Genomic DNA, 26,110 nt, shown 5'->3' with positions numbered 1-26,110 from the left:
CAAGTGCTGGGATTACAGGCGTGAGCCACTGCGCCCGGCCTAAGTTTTGTATTTTTAGTAGAAATAGGGTTTCGCCGTGTTGGCCAAACTGGTCTCTAACTCCTGACCTCAGGTGATCCGCCCTCCTCAGCCTCCCAAAGTGCTGGGATTACAGGCATGAGCCATCATGTCTGGCTGGAAGTCTTTTTAAACTGTGCATTCCATTGCTAAATTCCAGACTCCTGGCAGTCTGGAATTATAGGGGTGCAAGTGGCTTGCTGGAGACAGTAATCCCATCCTGATCATGCCCTGTCTCAGGAAGATAAGAACAAGGGAAGATATCATAATGGGCTACAAGAATTTGAAAGGCTGTCATGTAGAAGAGTGAGCAGACTTTGCCTTTGGAGCTACAGAGGAGAGCATTTGGAATGAAGAGTGAAAGTTTCAAGGAGGCAGATTGAACCTGGAGTGGGGCTGCCAGCCTCGTTCAATGGTGAGTACTCTGTCACTAGAGATATCCAGGGAAAATTAGATGGCTCCTTCTCTGGGATGGAGTGGAGGGGAATTGTGTTGGATAGGAACTGGTCTATAGGACATTTAAGTTTCTTCCAAGAATTCTTAGGGGGCAGGGACAAGTTCCGGAGAGACCCAAAACAATATACAAGTTATAGTCTAATTATAATGGCTCTAGTCCATTTTGCCTACCCCAAGCAAAGCTGGTTATCCTTACATGTGTTTTAAGATTGTATTTTTTCCTCTGCTATTTGTTGGCTAACCATCTCATAGCTCTGTTTTTTGGCAAATCTAGCAAATACTCTTTCTTATATTTTCTGTTGGTTTGCAGAAAGGACTAAATAACTCTGCCTTCTTTAAGGAGGGGGCTGGCCCTTTCAATTTGGTAAAATGTTAGAGATAGAAAAAAGATAAATGAAATAAATTCACGTTCTATCTCTTCCTTTTGCTCCAGTCCTAATGTCTGAATGGGTATCTTTTATATATATATACACACACACACATACACACACACACACACACCATATATATATATATATATACACACACACACACACACACAAACTGCAAAATAAAAGGCCTCAAGGGAAGTATTATTGGAAGTAAGAGTAGCTTGGATTGAATTTATATCTATGTCAGACAATGTGCTTCAGTAATAGTTATTTTCAGAACTCCATGGGAGTTTTTTCAGTAAACTAATGAATAGGTGTCACTGACAAGCTTTCCAAAGTGGAAATTATGTGAAAACTCTCATCTTATGGGAAAGGGTAACGAGGAGAAACCCTGGGCTTTTGCTTACGGGGGAGGGGTTAATGTCAGTTCTAAAGAAGATTCACATTTTCACTGTTTCATTGAAGTCAGTTCAATTTTATGCAGGAAATGGCTGAATGGAATAATATTTCTAGGAAGCTATACAATTAAGTAGAAAGCGTTAGTAATTCTTGACCCAGCTCTGCTATTAACTGCCCTGGGCAAGTCCCTATACCTAACTACATTTCCACTTCCTAGACTTCAAATATTCTGTGTATATTTACCAATCCATTGAAGATAAATGAGATAGTGGTGATTACAAATGTCAGGTATTGAATTTGCTGCCACCTTAAAGCTATCCCAGGCCTATGGGCTAAAAGTGAAATAAGAACTTCTCTACTTAGTATAATACTTAGTATAACAAGCTCAGGAGGTCTTATCCCTAAATAGATAAGATGTGGAATGAAATCACTTTAAATAGACCTGATTTCTAAACAGGGTTAGGTTTGGTTAGACATGGATAAGATAAATGTATTGACTATGAATGTGTTCAGCTCTTGTATCAAGGACTTGGCAAGTAGTCCTTGGTTAACACCTGCTGCTTTCAAATTTCTGAATGGCTTCCCATCTGGATCTGGAAGTCCTACAGCTTTTCTCCTCCAAGGCCTATTCTTGACTTGCGGATGACAACAGTTTTTTTTACAGTCAGCTTTTCTGTTTTGTTCTGCTCCCTCCAGAGGTCCCTTCCCCTACCTCTGCCTCTGTCCAAATATCTTAATAGTGATACCAAAGAAGGCAGAAGTCAGGTTTTGCCATTTCACTTGTATTCTGCCCCAGCGCCTCTCTCAGTCTGGAGCAAAGTGTAACTGAGTGTGGTGTAACGAACTTCTGTGGATGATGTTGATGATGATGAATAGTGGGGAGCGATTTTCACAGCCAGGAGCTTGGCTCTCGGCTTTTGTGGCACCTCAGACTCTTCCCTGGGATGTGTAGTGTTCCAGGCTGGCAGCATGCTGTGAACAATGAAAATTGTATTCTGTAGTCTCTTTCAATATGCTGTGACTTGGCAAGGGCTGAAAGCAAATCATGCACCTGCATAACCTTTTCAGCTTGACAAAGAAGCTCTCTCACTCCCCCTCTCACCCCTCCCTTGCACAGGAAATGCTCCCAGACGACAGCATGAACAAGCCCTAATTAAGTCTTTCCTCAGATCCCAACGTCTTTTCCTCCAACCACATCTTGGGTTTAGATAGTAAGACGAAGTGGAGAAATAAAATCAGGTATAAGATGCAGCTGGAAACTGGGAGCTATTTAATGGCAAGTAAAGCCTAAGACCTCGTCCCTTGTGGCCCTTTGGACAGTTCACACAGAACAAGAGACACAGTAAACTGATGGAGGAGTTAAGATGCTTTTGATGAAAAAACTGGTTGCAAATTATTTAAGAACATTTTCTCAGACTTTATGTGTTTCTTATATTTGTGACTGTCTCTGAATAGAAGAATCTCAATGTCTTTCAGGATATTTAAGGATCATATACATAAGGTGCCTCATGCTTCCTTGAGAAGTCTATGAACATATCCTTACAATTATATGCAAAATTTTGGGCTTTGTTTACTTATCTGAAAAAGATAATCCATAGATTTTCTAATGTCTCCAGGGAGTTCAAGACCTACCACTTTCCGCAAAGTTTAAGAACCATTGTTATTATAGAAGAGAAAGAATGGGTCTAAAACAAAATCTGGAAGGATGGCCACGTCAGGAAGCCACAAAGAGAGAGTGGAGCCTATGAATGTTAGAGAAGGATGAAATTTCCAGGCATCCCCATGGGAGACAGTAGGATGGTGAAGCTCATGTACTGTGGAATCATTTCATCTGAGCTCAGTCTAGTGTCTCCATCTATTTACTGTGCCGGCTGTGTGACCTGGGGAAGTTATATCTCCAAGCCTTAGTTTTCTAATCTATACAATGGGATGATAGTGCCTACCTCAGAGTTGTTGCAAGGATGAAGCGAGGTCACCCATGTAGCATAGCTCCCTGCCTCCCTATTGGTATGATGTGTGTGTGTGTGTGTGTGTGTGTGTGTGTGTGTGTGTGTGTGTGTGTGTATGTGTTGTCTCTACCTCTACACATGTATTTTCCATTTTCTTGTCCACTTTATGCCTCTTTCTGGGCTAACTGAAGATTCAAGAAACTCTGAATTCTGTTATGCTGTTTTTTCTGATTTCTTTAGAAAAATAATCAGTGTGAGGTGATGTCCTTGGCTGAATATCCCCAGCTCCACTAGGACTTGTCTGCCGCCCAGGCTGAGAGCCATGTATTTGAGTTTTTCCAACCAGGGTAAGGAGCAGTAGATGTTAGGAGCCTCGTGCCTAGAGCCAAGCGAACCAGCTTTTTCTGGGAAAGAGAGACCAAATCATCCTTGGGAGGGTAGAGTCTGTCTTCTGCAGTGCCCCAGATAGCAGCAACCTTAACTGCTGCCTCTGTGGCCTACTTCCCTTTGTAATTCGCACAATAGGCCAGAAGATGGGGCTCTTGACCCTGGAGTCAAGGGCCAGAGGCTCTGACTTTTTCCACATTTGTACTGGAGAGAAGTCAGATTCACCAGACCTCCCAGGAATCACCACTACTTCTCAATTCCTTTCCCTACCCTACCTACTCCCCTTCTGCCATGGCTGGGACTTGCCTTCCAGGGGAGTGGGGGATGTGGGCACATCTTTTCTTTGGCCCCCATCCTTGGCTCCTGAATTACCACATTGCTAGAGTCAGTCTTTCTGACGCCCTGCCTCAGGTTTCCCCCTCTAATCCATTCTCCCTTAAGGGCAGGTTTTGGAGATGGTACCATTTTTATAGGCCAATACAACATAGTGGTCAAGAACTCTAGAATCAGAGAGCTTGTCCTTGAGTCATCTCCTCAGGTGAATCTTTCCCCACCTCCTCAGAGAAGTTCTCCCTATCCCATGCCAGTTACTCTTGTTCACATAACCCTTTATTTACTTAACAGTAGTGATTATAACTAGTGATTATCTTGTTTGATGACTTTTTTACTTTCTCCCACTCAATTGTAAGGCTCATGAGGCCAAGGACACTGTCTTAATTGCTGTTTTCCCAACATCTAACACAGGGCACGATACATAGGTTCTCAGCAAAAGTGTTTTGAATTAATAGATGAATGATGGAATCCCAGCTTCATGATTGCCTGACCTTGAGTAAGTTGCTCAACTTCACTGAAGCCTCAGTTTTCTTACCTGTGAAATAGAAAAAGAGTAGAGACATTATGACTATTAAATGACACAATGCATTTATACCACTAAACCCAGGTTCTGGTGCATGGAAGTTTTCCCTAAAGCCTTCAGTGTCCTACTTTTTTATCATATATGAAAAATAAAGTCTGAATGAATTAGCCAGATCTCCACAATTTGATCACAGCCTTCTTTTTATTTTTTATTTTTTTTGAGACAGGGTCTCACTCTCTCACCTTGGCTGGAGTGGAGTGGTGTACTGAAGCCTCTCCTGGGCTCAGGTGATCCTCCCACTTCAGCTTCCTGAGGGGCTGGGACTACAGGTGCATGCCACCATGCCTGGCTCATTTTTTTGTATTTTAAAAATAGAGATGGAGTTTCTACATGTTGGCCCAGGTTGGTCTCGAACTGCTGGGTTCGAGGGATCCATCTGTCTTGGCCTCCCAAAGTGCTGAGATTACAGATGTGAGCCACCATGCCCAGCCCACAGCCTTTCTCTATCACAACTTTTACCTCCCACTGCTCTTCTCTATAACTTTCTGCTTTGGCCCAAATTGTGGCTACCCTGAATGGGCCATGTGCATTATTATTCTTTTTTTTTTTTTTTTTTTTTTTTTTTGAGACGGAGTCTTACTTTGTCGCCGGGGCTGGAGTGCAGTGGCCGGATCTCAGCTCACTGCAAGCTCCGCCTCCCGGGTTCACGCCATTCTCCTGCCTCAGCCTCCCGGGTAGCTGGGACTACAGGCGCCCGCCACCTCGCCCGGCTAGTTTCTTCTATTTTTTAGTAGAGACGGGGTTTCACCGTGTTAGCCAGGATGGTCTCGATCTCCTGACCTCGTGATCCGCCCGTCTCGGCCTCCCAAAGTGCTGGGATTACAGGCTTGAGCCACCGCGCCCGGCCTGCATTATTATTCTTAAATCTTTGTCTAAGACTTGAGATGCTTGCTCTTCTTACCTTGGATCAGCTAAATCTTACCCATGTTTTCAGATTTAGCTCAAATCCGTGTCCTCTGTGAAACCTTCCTGAAGATCATTTTCTCTTCTGAATTTTTGTAATCTTCATGGTTTATATAATATTACTCATTAACATATATCCTGTTTCCCTGATTAACCTGTTAAGCTCCCTTGGAGATATATATCTTAGATTTCTCTGCCTCTACAGTGTTACTTGGGCCTGCCTGTTCATTAGTAGGTGTTCAATACATTTTTTATTAGATTGAATTAAAAGCATTCATATTTACTAAGCACTTTCTATGTGCCTGGGATTCCCTGAGGCTCTGTTGAGTATACAGAAGGGCATAAGAAAAATAATCATTGCTTTCAAAGAACTCATAATATTCTAGTAAGCTAAAGTCAACATATAAAGTACTTAAATAACCACAGCATGGCAACTACTATAAGAAAAGTGCTTTGAGAATTCTGGGGAGGGTGAGATGACACCTGTTTGGGGTATCAGGGACAGTAGAATAAAGAAAGGCTTCTTGGAAGAGGTGGCTTTTGAGATTAACTTTGAAGGATGGTTAACATTTTGATGGACAAAAATGGGGATGAGGGTAGGATGTGAATTCCAGATTCAAGATGACAGGATTAGTAAAGAGATGGATGAAGTGTGTGGCAACGAACACTAAAACTCAGAGACGAGACACGAGGCTTATACAGGACATTAGAAAAACAATTCTGCTTCAGGGATCCTGAAGCCCAACCTTGTTTCCAATTTCAGGACCAACACAAAGGATGGTAAGCAGTGGTGGAAACTTTTAACATGTATCGGACTATGTTCCCCAACTGTAGCTTCTTTTGGGGCTGATAATTATTTGCAACAATTCTTCCCCTGACCCCAAATTTGGACCTACCTGAAGTCTGGTATTGTAGTGCATATAAAACAAAAGTCCCCATGGCCAGGCACGGTGGCTCACGCCTGTAATCACAGCACTTTGGGAGGCTGAGGCGGGTGGATCACCTGAGGTCAGGAGTTCCAGACCAGCCTGGCCAGCATGGTGAAACCCCATCTCTACTAAAAATACAAAAAAATCACCCAGGCGTGGTGGCGGGCACCTGTAATCCCAGTTACTCAGGCGGCTGAGGCAGAAGAATTGCTTGAACTGGAGAGACGGAAGTTGCAGTGAGCCAAGAACACACCATTGCACACCACCAGCCTGGTCAACAAGAGTGAAACTTTGTCTCAAAAAAACAAACAAACAAAAAACCCCCCAAAACCCCAAAAGGTACCTTTCTTTTTCTTGAGGCGAGAGGGTTGCTTTGAGTTTAGCCAGCCTCTCTTTTCTAATAAATCCAAATCAAATTGAATGCATTATTCATTATATTCTAACGTTGTGTTAGGTCAGTAGTTCTGTTGTTAAATAATAATTTGCCTTAGATCATTTCCTGGAAAAGTTGGAAGCCTTTTTGTGGAATTGCTTCAACAGTCATTCTCAGCTCAACCCTGTGTTTTTTGCTTCTGACTTGAGACTCAAGAGGAAGACCTAAGTCATAGTGAGTCTGTGAGGGGGCCTGACACTGCCTGCCTTCTTCACTTTAATGCTCTTTAATCTGGCCATTAGCTCAAGGAGAAACAATTAATTGTAGAAGGCCCTCTCCCCTCATCCGCAATTACTTCCTCCTGTAATCGCGAAGGATGTTTCCCAGGAATTTAAACATCATCTCCCAAGGAATGAAATCAGAATAGGCAAAATCGACACTTTTCGCAGTTTTCAAGGGTCAGGTGCAGCTGCAAATAGAAGCAGAGATTTTCTAGCAAGCAGTTGGAAGGACCTTCACGCCCAGAGGCCTCTGAAGGGAGGGAGGCGGTTTCCAAGGCAACCGGGCCCTGGAGCGGTTGGTTCCCCGGCTCCTCCCCCTCCCCCCGGTAGCCCAGGGTACCGCCGGACAGCGTCCTCTCGTGCTCCGCGCCCTGATTGGCTGCGCAGGCCGCTCGCTGATTGGTTGCGGCGGATGCCTCGCGGGCCGGTGGCTATGGAGGCGGCGGCGGTTGATGGTTGACCGTTGGCTCCGGGGTAGGGGTCGCCGTTCGAGTGATCTGCTCAGACCCGGCGAGAGGGCGCGGGCTGCTGACGCTCGGCCTGGAGCCCTCCGGTGAGACCTAGTTCGGCTCCGCCATGCCAGCCGCCGGGAGTAACGAGCCGGACGGCGTCCTCAGCTATCAGGTAGGGCCCCGCCTCCCGCGCCTCCCGCTCCTCCCCGGGGCGCAGCCTCCTCATCCTCTACCCACCCTCCTTCCTTCTGCCCCCGAGCCCGGGCTTCCCAGGCCGCTCCCTGAGGGCGAGGGGAGGCCAGCCCGGGACACCAGGGGGCGCTCCGGGCGGTTGGGGACCGGGCCGGAGCTGCAAGAGAGTGACCTTGGGCCGAACCTGGGAGCTGGCCCATCTCTGCCGCATGCTTTGCGCCGCCCGCCCAGGAGCCCTGACAGCCGGCGGGCTGCGACCTCTTGTTCTCCTCGCGTCTGTCCGTTGGAAGGGGCCGGCGTCTGGCCTCGCGTTGTCCTGCCCTAACGTGGGCAGAAAGGGTAGCCAGGGACCTTGCTCTGGTGGGGCACGTCTTCTCTTTGTGTTTTCATTTCTGGGGGTTTTTGGTTCCCCAGTGGTTCAGAGGAAAAGCCAGAAAAGACTGTGGAGACTGGGAGTAATCCCCGATAGGGTGACCCTGTTTGTGACTCCCTTTGCCCCATTGCGCAGACACCTGAAAACTTCTGGGTAGGGACTGCAAACTGGGCTGAGGATGTGTGGAGGGGTCAGGAACAGGTGCTTATTTAAGGGAATGAGAAAACCAAGGTTAAGTAACTGGTATTAGAACTGTTGGGGCGGCTAACATAAGGAAAAGCATTGGACTAAGTGTTAGAGTCTGTAGGTTGAAGTCCTACCTCTGCTTCACACAGACTTTGTGACCTTGAGTAAGTCACTTGCCTCTTTGAACCTCAGTTTCTCCAACTATTAAAATGGGAATAGTTATGTCTGCTTTGCTTGCTTCACAGGGTTGTTTTGAGGATGAGACGAAGTGCTGTTTGTGAAAGGGCTTTGTGGAGTAATGTTTATTGTGTGACACTCAGTGAATGAGTGGCAGCCCATTGAATTCTCACTCCCCGTTTCCTGTGCAATCAGATGGTTTGGTTTCTGCTTTGGAAAGAGGGCTGGAAGAGGAGGCAAGTCTGAAGTGAAAGGCTCTGAAGACGGTAATGGGCCATCTCAGGAAGGATGACACATCTTGGAAACAAGTGCCATGTTGACCTCAGGGATGTTTTTCCAGAGGAGGCAGGGGAAATATCCTGAGTTTGCAAGAGAATGAGTATCAGACACTGACTCTCTCCTCTTCTTCCTGGTTAATAGTTTGCTACTATTAATAGAAGATACATTCTTCTTTCCTTGCTCTGTCAGAAAAGAATATCTAAGATTTTGGAAAATCCATATCTAACCCCCTTAAAGCCTATTAAATGTATTCAATCTTTGGGATACAATGGTAAGAAAAAATAGGCAATGTTCTTGCCCTCCTGGAGTGTATCATCTAGTGGGGGAGGGGAGAAGTACTATTTTTAATCAAATATCACACAAATAAATGTTATAAACTGTGATAAATGCTTTGAAGAAAGATAGACAGTACCATAAGCGTGTATAACAGTGGTTCCAGCCATGGTCTCAGAGATTTCCTAAGGAAGAAAATCTGGGCAAAGAGCTAAAGGATGAATAAATGTTAACTGAGGGAAGAGGGGGATCACAGGGCCTGAGAGGCAAAGAGAACAGCTACACAAAAGACCTGTGGCAGAGGGGGACACACCTGGCTAGAGACCTGAGATAAGGCCAGTGTGGTAGAGCAACAAGGAGCAATGAGGGGAATGGTATGTGAGGTGTGTTCTGGGGTAATAACACACAGGGCCATTTGGAACCCATGCTGAGGAAGTTGACATTTGTCTGAGGAACAAGGGGAAGCCACTGAAGAGGTTTAAGTAGAGGGGAAAGGGAAGAGAGGGGGTCTCTCCTAACCAGGAGAGAGAGAGAGGGCAGGAGACAGCAAATGAGATCATGAACAGATTTTCTTTTTTTTTTTTTTTTTTTTTTTTTTTTTTTTTGAGACGGAGTCTTGCTCTGTCGCCCAGGCTGGAGTGCAGTGGCCGGATCTCAGCTCACTGCAAGCTCCGTCTCCCGGGTTTACGCCATTCTCCTGCCTCGGCCTCTCGAGTAGCTGGGACTACAGGCGCCCGCCACCTCGCCCGGCTAGTTTTTTGTATTTTGAGTAGAGACGGGGTTTCACCGTGTTAGCCAGGATGGTCTCGATCTCCTGACCTCGTGATCCGCCCGTCTCGGCCTCCCAAAGTGCTGGGATTACAGGCTTGAGCCACCGCGCCCGGCCAGATTTTCTTTTTTTTTTTTTCTTTCTTTCTTTTTTTTTTTTTTTTGAGACAGTCTTGCTCTGTCACCCAGGCTGGAGTGCAGTGGCGTGATCTCCACTCACTGCAAGCTCCGCCTCCCAGGTTCACGCTATTCTCCTGCCTTAGCCTCCTGAGTAGTAGGGACTACAGGTGCCCACCACCACGCCCAGCTAATTTTTCGTATTTTTAGTAGAGACAGGGTTTCACCGTGTTAGCCAGGATGGTCTCGATCCCTGACTTCGTAATCTGCCCGCCTCGGCCTCCCAAAGTGCTGGGATTACAGGCGTGAGCCACCGCGCCCCGCCCAGATTTTCCTATTGAAAGATTTCTTTGGCTGCAGTGGGGAGAATAGGTTGGAAGGGATGTGAGGATACAGTGTCCTTAACATGCAGAATGTTAACAGGTTGTATTATTGAGGGCATCATGATCCTTAGGTTTCTGTTAGTGTTCTGTGAGTAGGATAGATCTGGAGTAGGATAGAAAATATCTCCTTTATATCTAGTTTGTGAAACTTTCATGGGTGGTAGGGTGAGGAGAAGAAAAGGAATACAATGGGAACAGTAGGACCTCGTGAAGGCTGGAGTCACGTAATATAGACAAATGGGAACTTGAGAGATAGGGAGGAAAAGAGAATGAGGGTAGAAGGAGGAAGGGAGATGGGGATGACTCGGGGGAGAGACATTGTCAACTGATTGGCAATGACCAGTTAAACCTTCTGTGTGCCAATCAGGCTGTGTGGAGATGGGCCTTGTAAAGTGAGCAGATTGTGTAACTTGATGTGAATAGAGAGGTTCCAGACATCACCTCTAAATATCATAAGGCTGCGCTGTTTTCGAAGATGTGAGCTACTGCCCTAGCCTTCTAACAGTTCCCTCTGCTTTCTTTCTTGCCCTTCTATAAGACTACTCTCCTCATGGCAGCCGCAGGGAGCTTTTAAAAACACAAATCAGATCATGTCACGTCTTATCTTGAAACCCTTCAGTGGCTTCCTGGTGCATTTTAGAATAAAATCCAAACTCTTTATCATGGCCTACCAAGCCTGAATACAATCAGGCTCTTGTCCACCCTCCCAGGACTGCCTCTCCTCCACTCTCTTTCTTGCACCTCCTCTGGCTTTCTGTTTCTTCAATACAGTGAGTCTTGCATACTTCCGGACCTTTGTTCCTGTCATTCCCTCTGCCCAGGATGCTGTTTTACCCAGGTCCTCTCATGATTCAACTGGAATGTCACTTCCTCAGAGTGGCTTTCTCTGAACCTTCATCCCAGTCACTCTCTTTAAGATGATCCTGTTTTTTTTTCTTTTTTTTTTTTTTTTTTGAGATGGAGTCTTGCTCTGTCCCCCAGGCTGGAGTGCAGTGGCCGGATCTCAGCTCACTGCAAGCTCCGCCTCCCGGGTTTACGCCATTCTCCTGCCTCAGCCTCCCGAGTAGCTGGGACTACAGGCGCCCGCCACCTCGCCCGGCTAGTTTTCTGTATTTTTTTTAGTAGAGACGGGGTTTCACCGTGTTAGCCAGGATGGTCTCGATCTCCTGACCTCGTGATCCGCCCGTCTCGGCCTCCCAAAGTGCTGGGATTACAGGCTTGAGCCACCGCGCCCGGCTTTATTTTCTTATAACATATGACTTGTTATAACAACTGAACTGTTCTTCTTTTGGTTTCTTGTTTATTATGGTATCAGTTAGAAGCTTCTTGAGGGCAGGGGACAAGCAGAAAATCTTGTCACCTAGCACAGTGCCTGGTATAAAATTGGTGCTCAATTGCATATGTGAATGAGCAGCTCTCCAGTATCCAGAGCCAGATGCCTCCCCTTAAGGAGCTCAAGGTCTAGTCAGGATTGGCACAGAGTGACAGATGGCCATTACTTCATTACACAGCGTCTCTTCCCTCTGTGTTGTGTCTTTGCTCAGGCATTGAAGCTGGAAAATCTTTCCCCTCTTCTCCGCCTAGAATATTCCATTTTAACCTTCAAGGTCTGGCTCCATATCATTATATTATATTCGTCACTCACTCCCTCTGCTCACAACAACTACCAAGTGCTATCTTCCATGAACCCTTACTTGTGGAATATACATATTCATCTCTGCTGCTCACCTGACAGCTCCATTTACTGTCACTGTTAACTTTTATTGAGTGCTTGCCTTGTGCCAGGCACTATGCTAAGTGTTTTCCATGCATTATCTCACTTAATGCTCTCTTTAACCCTGAGAATTATGCAACTTTATTATCTTTTCCAAATGAGAAAGCAAAGATAATAGAGAGGTTAAGTAATTCTTTTTTTTAATTTTTTTTTTTTTTTTTTGAGATGGAGTTTCACTCTTGTTGCCCAGGCTGGAGTGCAGTGGCACAATCTCAGTTCACTGCACCCTCCACTTCCCAGGTTCAAGCGATTCTCCTGCCTCAGCCTCCCGAGTAGCTGGGATTACAGGTGCCTGCCACCACCCCTGGCTAATTTTTTGTATTTTTAGTAGAGATGGGGTCTCACCATGTTGGCCTGGCTGGTCTCAAACTCCTGACCTCAGGTGATCCACCTGCCTTGGCCTCCCAAAGTGCTGGGATTACAGGCATGAGCCACCCGGCCTGGCATAGAGAGGTTAAGTAATTCTAAGTGCCGGAGTTGCTTGTGGCCCTGCCAGACCCAGGACTGCGTCTCTCCAAAGGACGTGCCTTTAGTCACTGTACATTACTGTGGTTGTGTCTTTGGTGCCTGTATCAGTACCTGGCCCTGAATAAGCACTTACTAAGTGTTTGGGAAGACAGGATGGGAAGAGACTGCAACAAGGGAGGCCAGCTAGGAGGTCATTGGTGTAATTCAGGATGAGTTAATGAAGACCTACATTAGTCGTCATTTCGATGAGATCTCTGAACATGGTTATGAAATTTTTATTTGTTTTTGAGACAGGGTCTCACTCTGTTGCCCAGGCTGGAGTGCAGTGGCATGATCTCAGCTCACTGCAGCCTTGACCTCCTGGGCTCAAGTGATCCTTCTACCTCAGGCTCTCTAGTAGTTGGAACTACAGACATGAACCACTATGCCCAGCTTTTTTTTTTTTAATTTCAATTTTCATAGAGACAGAGTCTCACTGTATTGTCCAGGCTGGTCTCAAAATCCCTGTTCTCAAATGAACCTCGCCCCTTGGCCTCCTGAAGTGCTGGGATTATAGGCATCACCACCACGCCCAGCCGGTTATTGAAATTTTAAGAGTCAATGAGCTTTTAATAGGGGGTAGTAATAGAGGAAGGAAGTCAGAAAGCTTTAAGGAAAGCCCCTACTTTGGACTGGAACTGGGGACACCTGGTAGCTTCACAGTTCTCCTGATAAGCACTTTCAGAACAAGCAGAAGGAGGTGTTGAAAGAGAAAACTGGTGAGGTTGGAACCCTCAGCATTTGAGCCAAGTGGTGCTGGGGACTGAAGGAAAGTTCAGGGAGGGTGAAAGTGGTAGATGGAGAAGCATGCGAATTTGGGCAATTTATGTGGATCAGGTCCGCTCAGAATGGAAAATTTTGCGGAAATCTTCAGAATAATAACCCCTGGTAAGTGGGTGATAATTGAGAAACATGGCTGATGGGAGTAGAGTCACACCCCATGTCTTATGATGAACCTGAAAAAGCTCTAAGACAAGAGTTCTGAAGGAGACCTGGATTCTAGTGCCCAGTGACTGTGGCACATGTTGGAGCTCAGCAAATATTTGCTGAGGGAGTGGGTCAACTTTTCTGAGGGTTATAGTCAGTTTATGGTAAGGAATCAGTAAATATTTGCTCATATTATTGAATAAAAATATCAACTGTAGATAGCAGTTTCTCTTCTCACTACATTGCACATACCCCTCCACCCTCTCCTCACACATACTAGGTATTCTTTCCATATGTGAGAATTGGGGAACCTGTGGGCATTCTTTTTATCTGGTTTTCCCAGATCTGCTGGGGAGCTTCAGTAGGAGAGATGTGGGCAGACTTGCCAAGCAGAGACTTGAGCAGAGAACTGGGGACAATTCAGACTGCAAATTTACTTCCTTCAAAATCTGTAGGTAATTGTCTTAGCTCATGGTTTGCCTTGGCAAGGGTAGACAGGGTCATGGTAGTAATCAGGACACAGAAAAGCAATCGTGTCTATTCTAAATCTGCTGCCAGGTAACAGCAACAGATCTTAGATAATGGAGAGGTTGGTTGTTTCCCATAGGTAGTAACAAGTTTACTGATCCTGGTCTTGGTAGTCAGGAAGTCATAATATATGTATTGGTTTTCAATTTCTGCCATAACAAATTACCACATATTTGGTGGCTTAAAAAACACAAATTTATCATCTAACAGTTCTATAGTTCAGGAATCTGATACAGGTCTCACTGGACTAAAATCAAAGTGTTGGTGGAACTGTTTCTTTCTGGAAGTTCTAGGAGAGAATATGTTTCCTCGCCTTTGCCATCTTCTAGAGACTGCCTGCATTCCTTGGCTCATAGTTCCCTTCCTCCATCTCCAAAGCCAGAAACATAGCATCTCTCAGAACCTGTTTTTGTCATCAGATTTTTCTCTGACTCTAGTCTTCCGTCTCTCTCTTTCACATTAAGGATCCTTATTATTACATTGAGATTACATAATGGTTTTCATAATTTAGGAAGATCTCCTTATTGTAAGACAGCTGATTAGCAACCTTACCACCGTCTGCAACCTTAATTCCTCTTTGCCATTATAAGGCAACATATTCACAAACTCTAGGGATTAGGATGTGCATCTCTTTAGAGGACTATTAATCTCTCTATCACAGTGTACTACCTAGTAATCTATACTGAACAGGAGTGACTCCAAGTGGGGTTCAGCAAAAGAATCACTGAGAAACCAGAGCTGTTTTGGAATTTTAAGCCCCTGGCAGGCTGCTGAACAGTTAGAGTGGGAAGCTCATGGGTATTCAGGAGCTCGTGGCCACTGAGAAGAGGAAGTCTGGAACAGCTGCATGAGTCCTCGTGGATTTATTTTTCTATAGGGTGTTTTCATTCAGTGAGAAAGTATTTGAGGGCATTGGAGAGTTGGGGACCCATGGGTCAGATTTGGTGATGGGCTCTCCAAAGGGCCAGCATTCTGAGGCTCTGCTGGATAAAGAGGAAGATGGAAGTGAATAAGGAGATGAAGAACTATTGGAGGTCTGGTCAGTAAAGGGCAGTTTGGGGTGCAGGATTCTGGAGCGCTAACGATTTAAGAAAGTAATAATGTGGATCTTAAGCTATTCTTAACTGTGGGCATTAATCCCTGATTGGTCCCTCTGACTAAATGGCCAGGTTCTTTGCTTTTGGCAATCTTAGCGTACTGACTTACTAATGTTAGTAAGGAACACAGACTTGATTAGAGTTCTTATCCCACTTAGCTTTTGTGAGATCTTAGCCTTGATTTAGAACTGTTTTGAGGATTAAATGAGGCAATATATGTAAAACACAATGTGAGGTATATAAGTGTATTACCTTGGTTTGCTGATTAGAAACCCTGGAAATGGCTGGGCATGGTGGCTCACACCTGTAATACCAGCACTTTTGCTGGTCGTAAGGCTGAAGCAGGACAATTACTTGAACCCGGGAGAGACGGAGGTTGCAGTGAGCTGAGATGGCACCTCTGCACTCTCCAGCCTGGTGACAGAGCGAGACTCTGTCTCAAAACAAACAAACAAACCCTGGAAATCATCTCTATATTTGTTGATTTTTAAGTGGTTGAATGTATTAGAACTCAATAAACACTTGACTTTTTTGGGGGGGCTCTTGGCAGGGTTAGCAGTGGGAGTGAAGTAGAATGGTATTGTATATACTGTCTGAAAACACTGAAAAAGATGAAAGGGTTCTTTGAGGTAAAAAGTCTGAGACCTACTGCAGGAAAGGAGGTGGGATTCATTTGGGCAGGTCCACCACCACGCAGGTCCAGAGAGGAGCCTCAGGGAAAGTGTGTTAGAGAGAGAGCTTGAGGTGGGATCTGCTTCCCACCTTCCCTGTCCCCTGTAACCTCTGTGGCTGCTTCCAGGAGCTGGGGCCATTGTGTAAGACTCAGCTCTGCCGGTGCCTTTTAATTTCCATTTACTGTAAGTGAGAATCTGGTCTGCTACTCAGTTATAATTCATTCATTTTTCAAGGCTCATAACAATGCTTTCTCTCTCAAGGCTTGCTTTGCAATTTCAGCATTTTAATGTGTATTTAACCTTCTTAGTTCTTTTTGTCTATCTAGTCCTTGAGGTAGGCACTCAAGTCAATTCACATTTACGTAGTGGGTCATTATCAGTGAACTAAGAGGAAGTTCAGAAAAGAGGATACTCAGAAATAGGGTTTTTTCCATCCCCCTTCCCTCCCCTCCCCTCCCCTCTCCTCCCCTGTCCTCCCCTCCTCTCACCTCTCCTTTCCTTTCCCTTTTCTCCTAAGCTTATATAATGTGTTTCTCATGATTCTAATCTTTTCTGAGTCACAAGCCCCTTTGAGAATCTGATGAAAGTTATGGACCCTCTCCTAGGAAAAGTGCACATTCACACATATTCCCACAGATCCTCTGAAGCCCATTTACAAGCACCCTAGAAATCCATGGACCACAATTGAGAGATCTTTTTTGCCATAAATAAATGATAGTATCAGAGGAAATAATAGCTAATTTGTGAGGAATCTGCAGCAAGCACAGACCAAAGAGACCTGATGTTCCTTTCTTTTCATTTTTAATGATTTCAAACAAACTTTGTATGTGCCTGAAATTTATGGAACATTTCAAGCATATAGCAAAGTAGAGAGATTTTTGCATAGTGAATCATCATGTACCCATGACTTGGCTTCAACAATGAACACACCATCTGTTTTTTTGTTTTTTTTTTTTGTTTTTTTTTGAGACAGGGTCTTGCTCTGTTAGCCATGCTGGAGTTCGGTGATGCAAACACAACTCATTAGAGCCTCCAACTCCTGGGCTCAAGCAATTCTTCCACCTAAGCCTCCAGAGTAGCTGGGACTACAGGCCCATATCACCACACCCAGCTAATTTTTGAATTTGTTGTAGGGACGAGGTTTCACTATGTTGCCCAGGCTGGTCTTGAACTCCTAGCCTCAAGCGATCCTCCCACCTCAGCTTCCAAAGCTCTGGGGTTATAGGCATCAGTCGCAGAGCCTGGCCACACAATCTTGTTTCATCTATGTTCATCTATTCTCCAAATCTCAGACATATTATTTCATGAGTAAAAATTTCAGTGTGTAGCCCTAAAGATTAAAGACTTTTAAAAAACAATGACATAACTGCCATAACACACAAGATTATTATTATACTGAAAAAATAGTTTTCTAATATAATCAAATTTTCATTTAGTTGTTTACATTTATGTGAGTACCTGGCAGTTTTTTTTTAAAAAAATACTTGCTTTATTTGAACCAGAATTCAAACAAAGTCCACACATTCACATTCAAGCCTGACCTTTCAAATGCTTTCGCTAATGGTTATTGACAGTGGCTCTGTTTTCTTTGGCAAGACAAAGAAAATGGATGAACAATTATTCAGTGAATTTAGGCTGTGGTTAACCAATCTAAATTAAGGAAACTAACAAACAGCAAGAAAGTTTTTCAATCTGAATTTTTCAGATGATTGACCTTGCTCTTTATATTTTGCAGTTACAATTTTAAAGAAATCTATCATCTCTCGTACCCTCCCTCCCTCTGTTCCTCTGGATTCCCACTGTGTTCTCTGCTATGTCAGGTGTCTGAAGACAGTACCAAGTATTATAATTAATTGATTCCTATCCTCTGGATATTAAAAACCAGTAGGGGAGCCAACATGAATAATTATTCATATATAATTATTTTTATATATAGGTTTATGAGAAAACATCTGATCAATTATGAAAGAGTTTATAAAACTAATAAACATTCATTGAAATGTATGGGATACTTACCATGTGCTGGACATTTTGTACTGGGTGCTGGGTAGATATTGATGAATATAAGACACAGTACCCATCCTTCTAGAACTTTTGAGGGGACACAGTCTGGATTTTGCTGATTGTATTCCCATGGTGTTGTTTTTCAAGGAACTGTGTTTTATTGTACTTTCAGTAAACTGGTATTTGGATTTAGAGGCTTGATCAGATTCAGGGACAATTTACTTGGTAAGATTACCTCATGGGTGGTGATACGGTCTCCCATTAGGAGGCATACAATGTCTGATTGTCTCTTCTTTGTGATGTTAGTGGCTGTTGAAAATCAGTGCAATCCATTAGGGATTGCAAAATGCTTTTGTTCCATCATTCCCTTTTCATTTATTCTCTTCCATAATGAGAAGCTTTTCTCATCTACTCTGTGGTACCACTCTATGGTACAGTTTATCTAGGAAACACCAGATAAATTATTTGCCAGTTTTCAAAGTAATGAGTTGGTTCATTAGTGTTATCCTCCAAATGTGACCAATTAGTTAATTTTAAAAGTGACCGTGTGAGGCCAGGTGTGGTGGCTCACACCTGTAATCCTAGCACTTTGGGAGGCAAGGAAGGAAGATCACTTGAGCTTAGGAGTTTGAGACCAGCCTGGGCAACATAGTGAGACCCCTCAACTCTGCCACCTCTCTATTTTAAAAATAAATAAATAAATAAACAAATAAAATAAAAGTGACCTTGTGAAGTGAACTCATCAATCTTAACATATTGACATGGTCAATCTGTTGTAGGCATTACCCTATTGATGCTCAAATTGTCCTATTTTTTGGCAAGAGACCCCTTTAAATTGGCTCCTGAGTCCTTAGGACACAACCCTAGTTGTCTTTGAGTGCTTCCTTAGTATCTAACATAATAAGATGTTTTAGATTTACCTTGTACATTTCCTGGCTGGGACCTATGACCAACCATTTCTCCAAGGAGCTCTGATTCCTTTTATTACAAAATGGTGTTTTAAGAGACTCTAATGTAGATACTAATTGTACTCATTGCTACTGATTGATCATTTTTTTCTAAGCCTTTGAGTGGGCAGAGCTAGAAAATATAAATTTGTAAATTTAAAAACATTAAAAATAAAAACACATTATATATTATTGTTGATACTTCCAATTCAAATTTAGGACTGCATGGCTCTTATTTACCTTTGTCTTAAAACTGTATCTCCTTTCTCCCTTGCCAAGAATCCCAGTCCTTAGCCGCATTGGGAGTGACAGAATAAGTTCACATAGCCACTTGTTTGTTTTATCTCACAACACACAACAAGCCTCAGAATACCAACACCAGCACTACAACCAAAAATAGGATAACCAAAAAGCAGTTTCAGATCTTTTAAAATTCTTCTTTGTCCTTCGAGTATATACCACTAAGGATGTTCAGTCAGTTTATTATGTTTTAATGTTACTTAGATTAATTTCTCTTGGAATTTATACCATCAAGTTGACCTTTGTTTTCATTTTGTTTTTGATTTTGGGGAATTACTTTAAAATTTTTAATTTTACATTATGTAAATTATTTACAAAATAAGGTATATTCAAAAAAGTCTAGCTTCTATCTTTGTCTCTTGCATCTTATTCTCTCCTTCCTCTCTAGGTAACTATTTAAAAAAATCTTTTGTGACTTTTTCTTCTTTTATTTGTTATTTATTTATTTGAGATGGAGTCTCGTGCTGTCATCCAGGCTGGAGTGCAGTGGCGTAATCTTGGCTCACTGCAACCTCTGCCTCCTAGGTTCAAGCGATTCTCCTGCCTTAGCCTCCCAAGTAGCTGGGATTATAGGCGTGCACCACCATACCTGGCTAATTTTTGTATTTTTAGTAGAGATGGGGTTTCACCATGTTGGCAAGACTGGTCTTGAACTCCTGACCTCAAGTGATCCACCTGCCTTCGGCTCCCAAAGTGCTGAGATTATAGGCATGAGCCACCGCGGTCGGCCTATTTGTTTTAAAATGTAAGCAAACACTTATGTTCCAACACCTTTTCTTAGATAAAAGGTAGCAAATCATACAGTTTTCTCCATCTTGCTTTTTAAACTTAACGTTATATCTTGGAGATTTTTTCCATGGTAGTAATAATATATAATTTTAAGTGTCTATAAAGCTAATTTAATAAATAAAATATCCTGAGTAGATATTAGACTATTTTATTTACTTCCCTAAAAATTTGTTTATTCCAGTTGGCCTCAAAAACTGTATTTGAATCTTCCCATTGGGAAAATGGATTGCCTTATGTTCAGAGTTGTCTTATTTGGGAGCATAGATGATAACTACAAAATAGTAACTTTGGAACAGTAAGCTGGAAACTTGAGGGGGATCTAGAAGGAAGGTGATATTGTTTGGCTATTTGTCCCCACCCAATATGTTGAAATGTAATCCCCCAATGTTGCAGATGGGGTCTGGTGGGAGATGTTTGAGTCATGGGGTCAGATGCCTCATGAATGTCTTGGTGCCATCCTCAGCAGTAATGAGTGAGTCCTTGCTCTGAGTTCACACAAGATCTGGTTGTTTAAAAGTCTGGGCCCTCCCCTCTCTCTTGCCCCCGTCTTTCCATGTTATACGCCAGCTTCCCTTTTGCCTTCTGCCATGATTGTGAACTTCCTGACTCTCTCACCAGAAGCAGATGCTAGCACCACACTTCCTGTACAGCCTGCAGAACTGTGAGCCAAGATAAACCTATTTTCTTAATAAATTACCCAGTCTCAGGTATTCCGTTAAAGCAACGTAAACGGACTAATACAGGAGAGGTGGGGATTTAATGTGCTGGAGAGTTTGGGGAAGTGGCATGTTAGATGACTAGATGACCTGACAATATGAGCAAAGGCATGAAGGTGGGAATGTGCACAGTGTTCTCGGGATCAGTCAGCTTGGCTGGAGTTGCAGGTTTGAGAAGGGAAATAGATTGCCAGGGAAATCAACTAAGAGTTTTTTTTTAAATAATTCAGGGTCTTGTGATTCAGGGTATTGATAGGATAGGTGCCATTATATTCATTCTTTTAAAACGTTTAAATTTTATTTTGAAACGGACAAGTAATATTTAAGTAATATTGTACATATTCATTGGGGTGCATAGTGATGTTTCAATACATTTAATGTATAGTGATCAGATCAGAGTAATTAGCATATCTATCATTTAAAACATTATTTCTTTGTGTTGAGGTTACTCAATATCTTCCTTCTAGCTGTTTGAAACTCTATATTATAGTCATCCTACTGTAGTATAGAACACTAGAACTTATTCTTCCTATACAGTTGTAATTTTTTATCCTTTAGCAAATCTTTCCCTACCCTCTTCCCCCTTGCCTTCCCAGTCTCTAATATTCTCTGTTATACTTCTTATTTCTATGAGATCAATTTTTTTTAGCTTCCACATATGAGTAAGAACATGCAGTGTTTAACTTTCTGTTCCTGGCTTACTTCACTTAACATAATGTCCTTCAGTTCCATCCATATTGCCACAAATGACAGGATTTTATCCTTTTTATGGCTGAATAGTATTCCATTGTGTATATATGCCACATTTTCTTTCTTTTTTTTTTTTTTTTTGAGACGGAGTCTTGCTCTGTTGCCCAGGCTGGAGTGCGGTGGCCGGATCTCGGCTCACTGCAAGCTCCGCCTCCTGGGTTCACGCCATTCTCCTGCCTCAGCCTCCCGAGTAGCTGGGACTACAGGCACCTGCCACCTCGCCTGGCTAGTTTTTTTGGTATTTTTTTAGTAGAGATGGGGTTTCACTGTGTTAGCCAGGATGGTCTCGATCTCCTGACCTCGTGATCCGCCTGCCTCGGCCTCCCAAAGTGCTGGGATTACAGGCTTGAGCCACTGCGCCCGGCCATGCCACATTTTCTTTATCCATTAATCTGTTGTTGGACACCTACGATGATTTCATATCTTGGCTATTATGAATAGTGCTGCGATAAACATGGGGATGCAGATGTCTCTTTAATGTAGTGATTTCCTTTCCTTTGGATAAATGCCCAATAGTGAGATTACTGGATTATATGGTAGTTCTTTTTTTTTTTTTTTTTTTTTTTTGAGACGGAGTCTCGCTGTGTCGCCCAGGCTGGAGTGCAGTGGTGCGATCTCGGCTCACTGCAAGCTCCGCCTCCCGGGTTCCCACCATTCTCCCGCCTCAGCCTCCGAGTAGCTGGGACTACAGGCGCCCGCCACCGCGCCCGGCTAGTTTTTTGTATTTTTAGTAGAGACGGGGTTTCACCATGTTAGCCAGGAGGGTCTCGATCTCCTGACCTCGTGATCCACCCGCCTCGGCCTCCCAAAGTGCTGGGATTACAGGCTTGAGCCACCGCGCCCGGCCTGGTAGTTCTATTTGTAGTTTTTTGAGGAACCTCCACTGTTCTCCACAGTGGCTGTACTAGTTTATATTCCCACCAACAGTGTATAAGGGTTGTTTCTTCTTCACATCCTTGCCAGCATTTGTTATATTTTGTCTTTTTGATAATAGCCATCCTAATTGGAGTGAGATGATACTTCATTGTAGTTTCGATTTGCATTTCCCTGATGATAAGTGACGTTGAGCATTTTTTCATATATTTGTTGACTATTTGTTTGTCTTTTGAGAATTGTGTATTCGGTCTTTTAACAAAGATTTATTGAGCACCTACTATGTGAAAAGTCTGTGCTGGGTGCTAGGATACAGTGGCGAGGAAGATGGATGTAGTTCCTTCCTCAAGGAACAGAGGAGACTTTTTTTTTTTTTTCGAGACAGAATCTCACTCTGTTGCCCATGCCGGAGTACAATGGTGCAATATCAGCTCACTGCAACTTCTGCCTCCCCGGTTCAAGTGATTCTCCAGCCTCAGCCTCCCGAGTAGCTGGGACTATAGGCATGCACCGCCACACCCAGATAATTTTCTTATTTTTAGTAGAGACGGGGTTTCACCATGTTAGTCAGGCCAGTCTTGAACTCCTGACCTCAGGTGATCCACCTGCCTTGGCCTCCCAAAGTGTTGGGATTACAGGTGTGAGCCACCACACCCGGCCAAGACATTTTATTACTAAGAGAATTGCAGTGTACTGTGAGGGTATATAAATGGGGAACCTAGCTTAGTTTGGAAGTGGGGGTGCGTAAGTGTGTTGAGGCTGAGATCAAAGAGAGGATGATCTTTTTGATCATTCTCAGAGGTGGTGGCAGATGGTGGGAGTGACAGGGAGAGAATGGTAGTTCCAGGAAGAGAGAGCAGCACTAAGTAAAGAAGGTGGGTGTGGTTCCACTAAAAAAAAAAAAAAATTGCCTAATATGATTTAAAGGGTTGGAGCATGTAGGGAAGAGTGGATTCGAGAAGAAAATTAATTTTTTGGAGAAATTGCAAAGGAAGAAAGACTTGGTAAGAAAAGGGAACTAGCTACCTGAAGGCATATGGTAGGCACTCAAAACATGTGGAATGGATGAATAAGTAACTTTGAAACTTCACCTGTAGGCCTAATAAATGATGGTGCCATTGGCAGGAATAAATAAATGAGCACAGGGTGTTAGTTTTGGAAGGAAAGTTAGTTGGGTTTTAGACACATGGTTCTTGAGGTGTGGCATCCTAGTGGCTTATCAATTACTGAACCACAGTTTCAGATTGCAGTTGAAATTGTAAGTCTCAAGTGAGGAAAACAAAGAATAGAGAGCTCTTTCTTGGAAATTACTGTTAGAGGAAGAAAAGGCCTAAGGATGAAACAGAGGAGGCCTGGTAAGAGGAGCAGGATGGAGAATTTCAAGGACAGCGTGTGGTAAACAGGCCCAAATGCTGCAAAGAGGCCAAGGAGACCAATCTACAGCAAATGGGACAACCTGCTTCACAGCACTTGCAAAATGCCAGCATGTTACACAGAAGTATAGATGGAGTGCGGGGGTGGAAAAGGCATGAGTTTTACAGCCATAAGACCTGGGCTCATGACATGTCCTAATAATCCCAGCTGCTGTGGAGGCCGAAGTAGGAGAATTGCTTGAGCCCAGGAGTTCAAGGCTGCAGTGAGCTATGATTGTATCACTGCAATATAGCCTGGTTGACCCATTCTCTTTTTTTTTTTTTAAAGACCTAGGCTCAGTCCTAGCTCTGCCTTTTATGACACTTGTGACCCTGCGTCATCATTACTTAATGTTCTCTGAGTCTCAGTCTGCTCATTTATAAAATGAGAGAGAGAATGGCTGCCATATTTGCATCTAAAAGGTATTGTGAAGTTCAGATGTAAAAATGCATGTAAATCATTGTGTTTTCCCCATAAGTATCTCAGAAGGATCTGGCATACACAAGGTTTGTATATTTGAATGAGGTATGTGTATTACTGTGACTACTTATTTGTGTTTAAACAGAGACCAGATGAAGAAGCTGTGGTGGATCAGGGTGGGACCAGTACAATTCTCAACATTCACTATGAAAAAGAAGAGCTGGAAGGTAAGAACTGCCGTGCTGTGTAATCAGGAAAATTGGTGAGGGGCAGCCTGGCGTGGGAAGACCTGGCTGTGTGTCCTGACTCTTTCTCACTAGCTGTAAGACCTTGGGGAAAAATCACTTGATTTCCTTTAGCCTCAATTTCCTCATCTGGTAAATATAAGTGGGGATACTAATACCTGTACTACCTGATAGGGATATCATTAGGATCTAATTGCCCACATGAGGGATAGTGCTTTGAACTCTGTGCAGTCCAATATAAATATTAACAAATTACCTGTTCTTTGAGAATGTGATGTACTCAGTTCAGTGCGTTGATTCTTGACAACTGCCTGGAAATACAAATATATACAAAACTTAAAGAGAAAATAAAATACAAATAGTTTTAAAAACTCAGTTTGGCTATAAAACCCTATTTTTACCCCATTTCCAATATTTACTGTTTCTATTCTAATTATACCCATTTCTGCCTGGTGTTTTCATCTAACAAGAGGGAAAACAGGAACACACCTGTGACATACTCTGGAGTTCATAACATCAAAGTTATGTAAAAGCCCAGCTGAAGTGGAAAGGAAGGAAGAGGCATTTTGGATGACCCACTCTGTCCAGTTTACCTTATTTCAGCTCTTCCTTTCTCTACACCTCACCCCTGGCTCCCCACATGACCGTTGTGTGGTGTCCTGCTTTCCTTCTTCCCGTGGGGACTAGCTGATGTGTTAGGAGTGTTAGGAGTTGGACCCACACCTGGCCATGGTTTTCTGATTATCAGTGTTGATGCTCAGTTTCATTAGAGGAAGGCTCATGTCCAGTATAGCTTTAATGAGAAGCCACATTTGGCTCAAAAGCCTTTGTGAAATCTCTGCAGCATCCCCTGCAATGTTGAAGGCTATGAAACAGCAACTTTCTGATGCCTGAGACAGCATGTGAAATGTTCTCTCTGTACTGCCTGTTCCCGTGACAGTTTTTTCATCAAAGTTGTACAACCTCCAGAGAAAACTTGTCCTTTTGATGGGGAGAACGGAAGCTGTAGAGGCTGACTCAGCCTTTGGGTCTGTTACCATGAGAACTGATGGTAGGTGGCTCTGTGGAGGTCAGTGGTGTTTGGGTATACCAAGGTGAAGTTTTCCAAGTTATTTTGACCAGATGGAAGAAGAGAAAATGTGAGTTGCAGCAGTTGGGAGGGAGTGGGAGAAGGAAAGAGTGTGGAATGGAAGGCTAACATTTATTGAATGTTAGGCATTAGATTAGGCACCTTATACAAGTTGTCCTTTTCATCTTCATAGCACCCCAGGCAGGTAGGTATCATTATCCCTATTTTACACATGAGGAAACTGCTCAAGGTCATCCAGCCTAATAGCAAGTGAGGCTGGGGAGAGAATCCTGCTCTTTTCATTCTGCCACACAGCCTGCAAGGGAGGGAGGACAGTAACTATCATTAACCACCCAACCTCAATATCTTGCCCCATCAAATAAAATTTTTGTATGTTGCTCTTGCCTCTTCTTCTGTTCTGATGATCCCAGGATCTCTCTACCGTCTCATTGCATCTTGGGGCCACGTTGCTGTCAGTTTAGTTTTCCTATAGCAAGCACCACTGGACCTTTGCCCTTAGCAAGGAGGTAACCATTTATGAACACTCTTGTCTACTTGGGAGCAGAATAAGAAACCTGGACAAGCTCTCTTGAATCTTTTTTTTTTTTTTTTTTGAGACGGAGTCTCGCTCTATCCCCCAGGCTGGAGTGCAGTGGCCGGATCTCAGCTCACTGCAAGCTCCGCCTCCCGGGTTCACACCATTCTCCTGCCTTAGCCTCCCAAGTAGCTGGGACTACAGGCGCCTGCCTGTAGTTGTTTTTTTTTTTTTTTGTATTTTTTAGTAGAGACAGGGTTTCACCGGGTTAGCCAGGATGGTCTCAATCTCCTGACCTCATGATCCGCCCGTCTCAGCCTC

General features: G+C 43.6%; 1 protein-coding gene across 1 annotated transcript in view; it reads left to right on the top strand.

Annotated features, from left to right (window-relative positions):
* The first annotated feature begins 7,380 nt into the window (after nucleotides 1-7,380).
* The window catches only part of SLC4A8 (solute carrier family 4 member 8), an 84,959-nt gene continuing 66,229 nt past the window's right edge, over nucleotides 7,381-26,110 (top strand). The window contains 2 exon segments of the mRNA XM_010374008.2: nucleotides 7,381-7,645; nucleotides 24,086-24,167. Of these exon segments, the coding sequence (XP_010372310.2) occupies nucleotides 7,598-7,645; nucleotides 24,086-24,167 (130 nt within the window). The 5' untranslated portion in view covers nucleotides 7,381-7,597.

Source organism: Rhinopithecus roxellana, chromosome 10, assembly GCF_007565055.1.
Source record: "Rhinopithecus roxellana isolate Shanxi Qingling chromosome 10, ASM756505v1, whole genome shotgun sequence".
NCBI lineage: Eukaryota > Metazoa > Chordata > Mammalia > Primates > Cercopithecidae > Rhinopithecus > Rhinopithecus roxellana.
The sequence above is the reverse complement of the archived record's forward strand: the minus strand, read 5'-3'. Positions and strand labels throughout refer to the sequence as shown.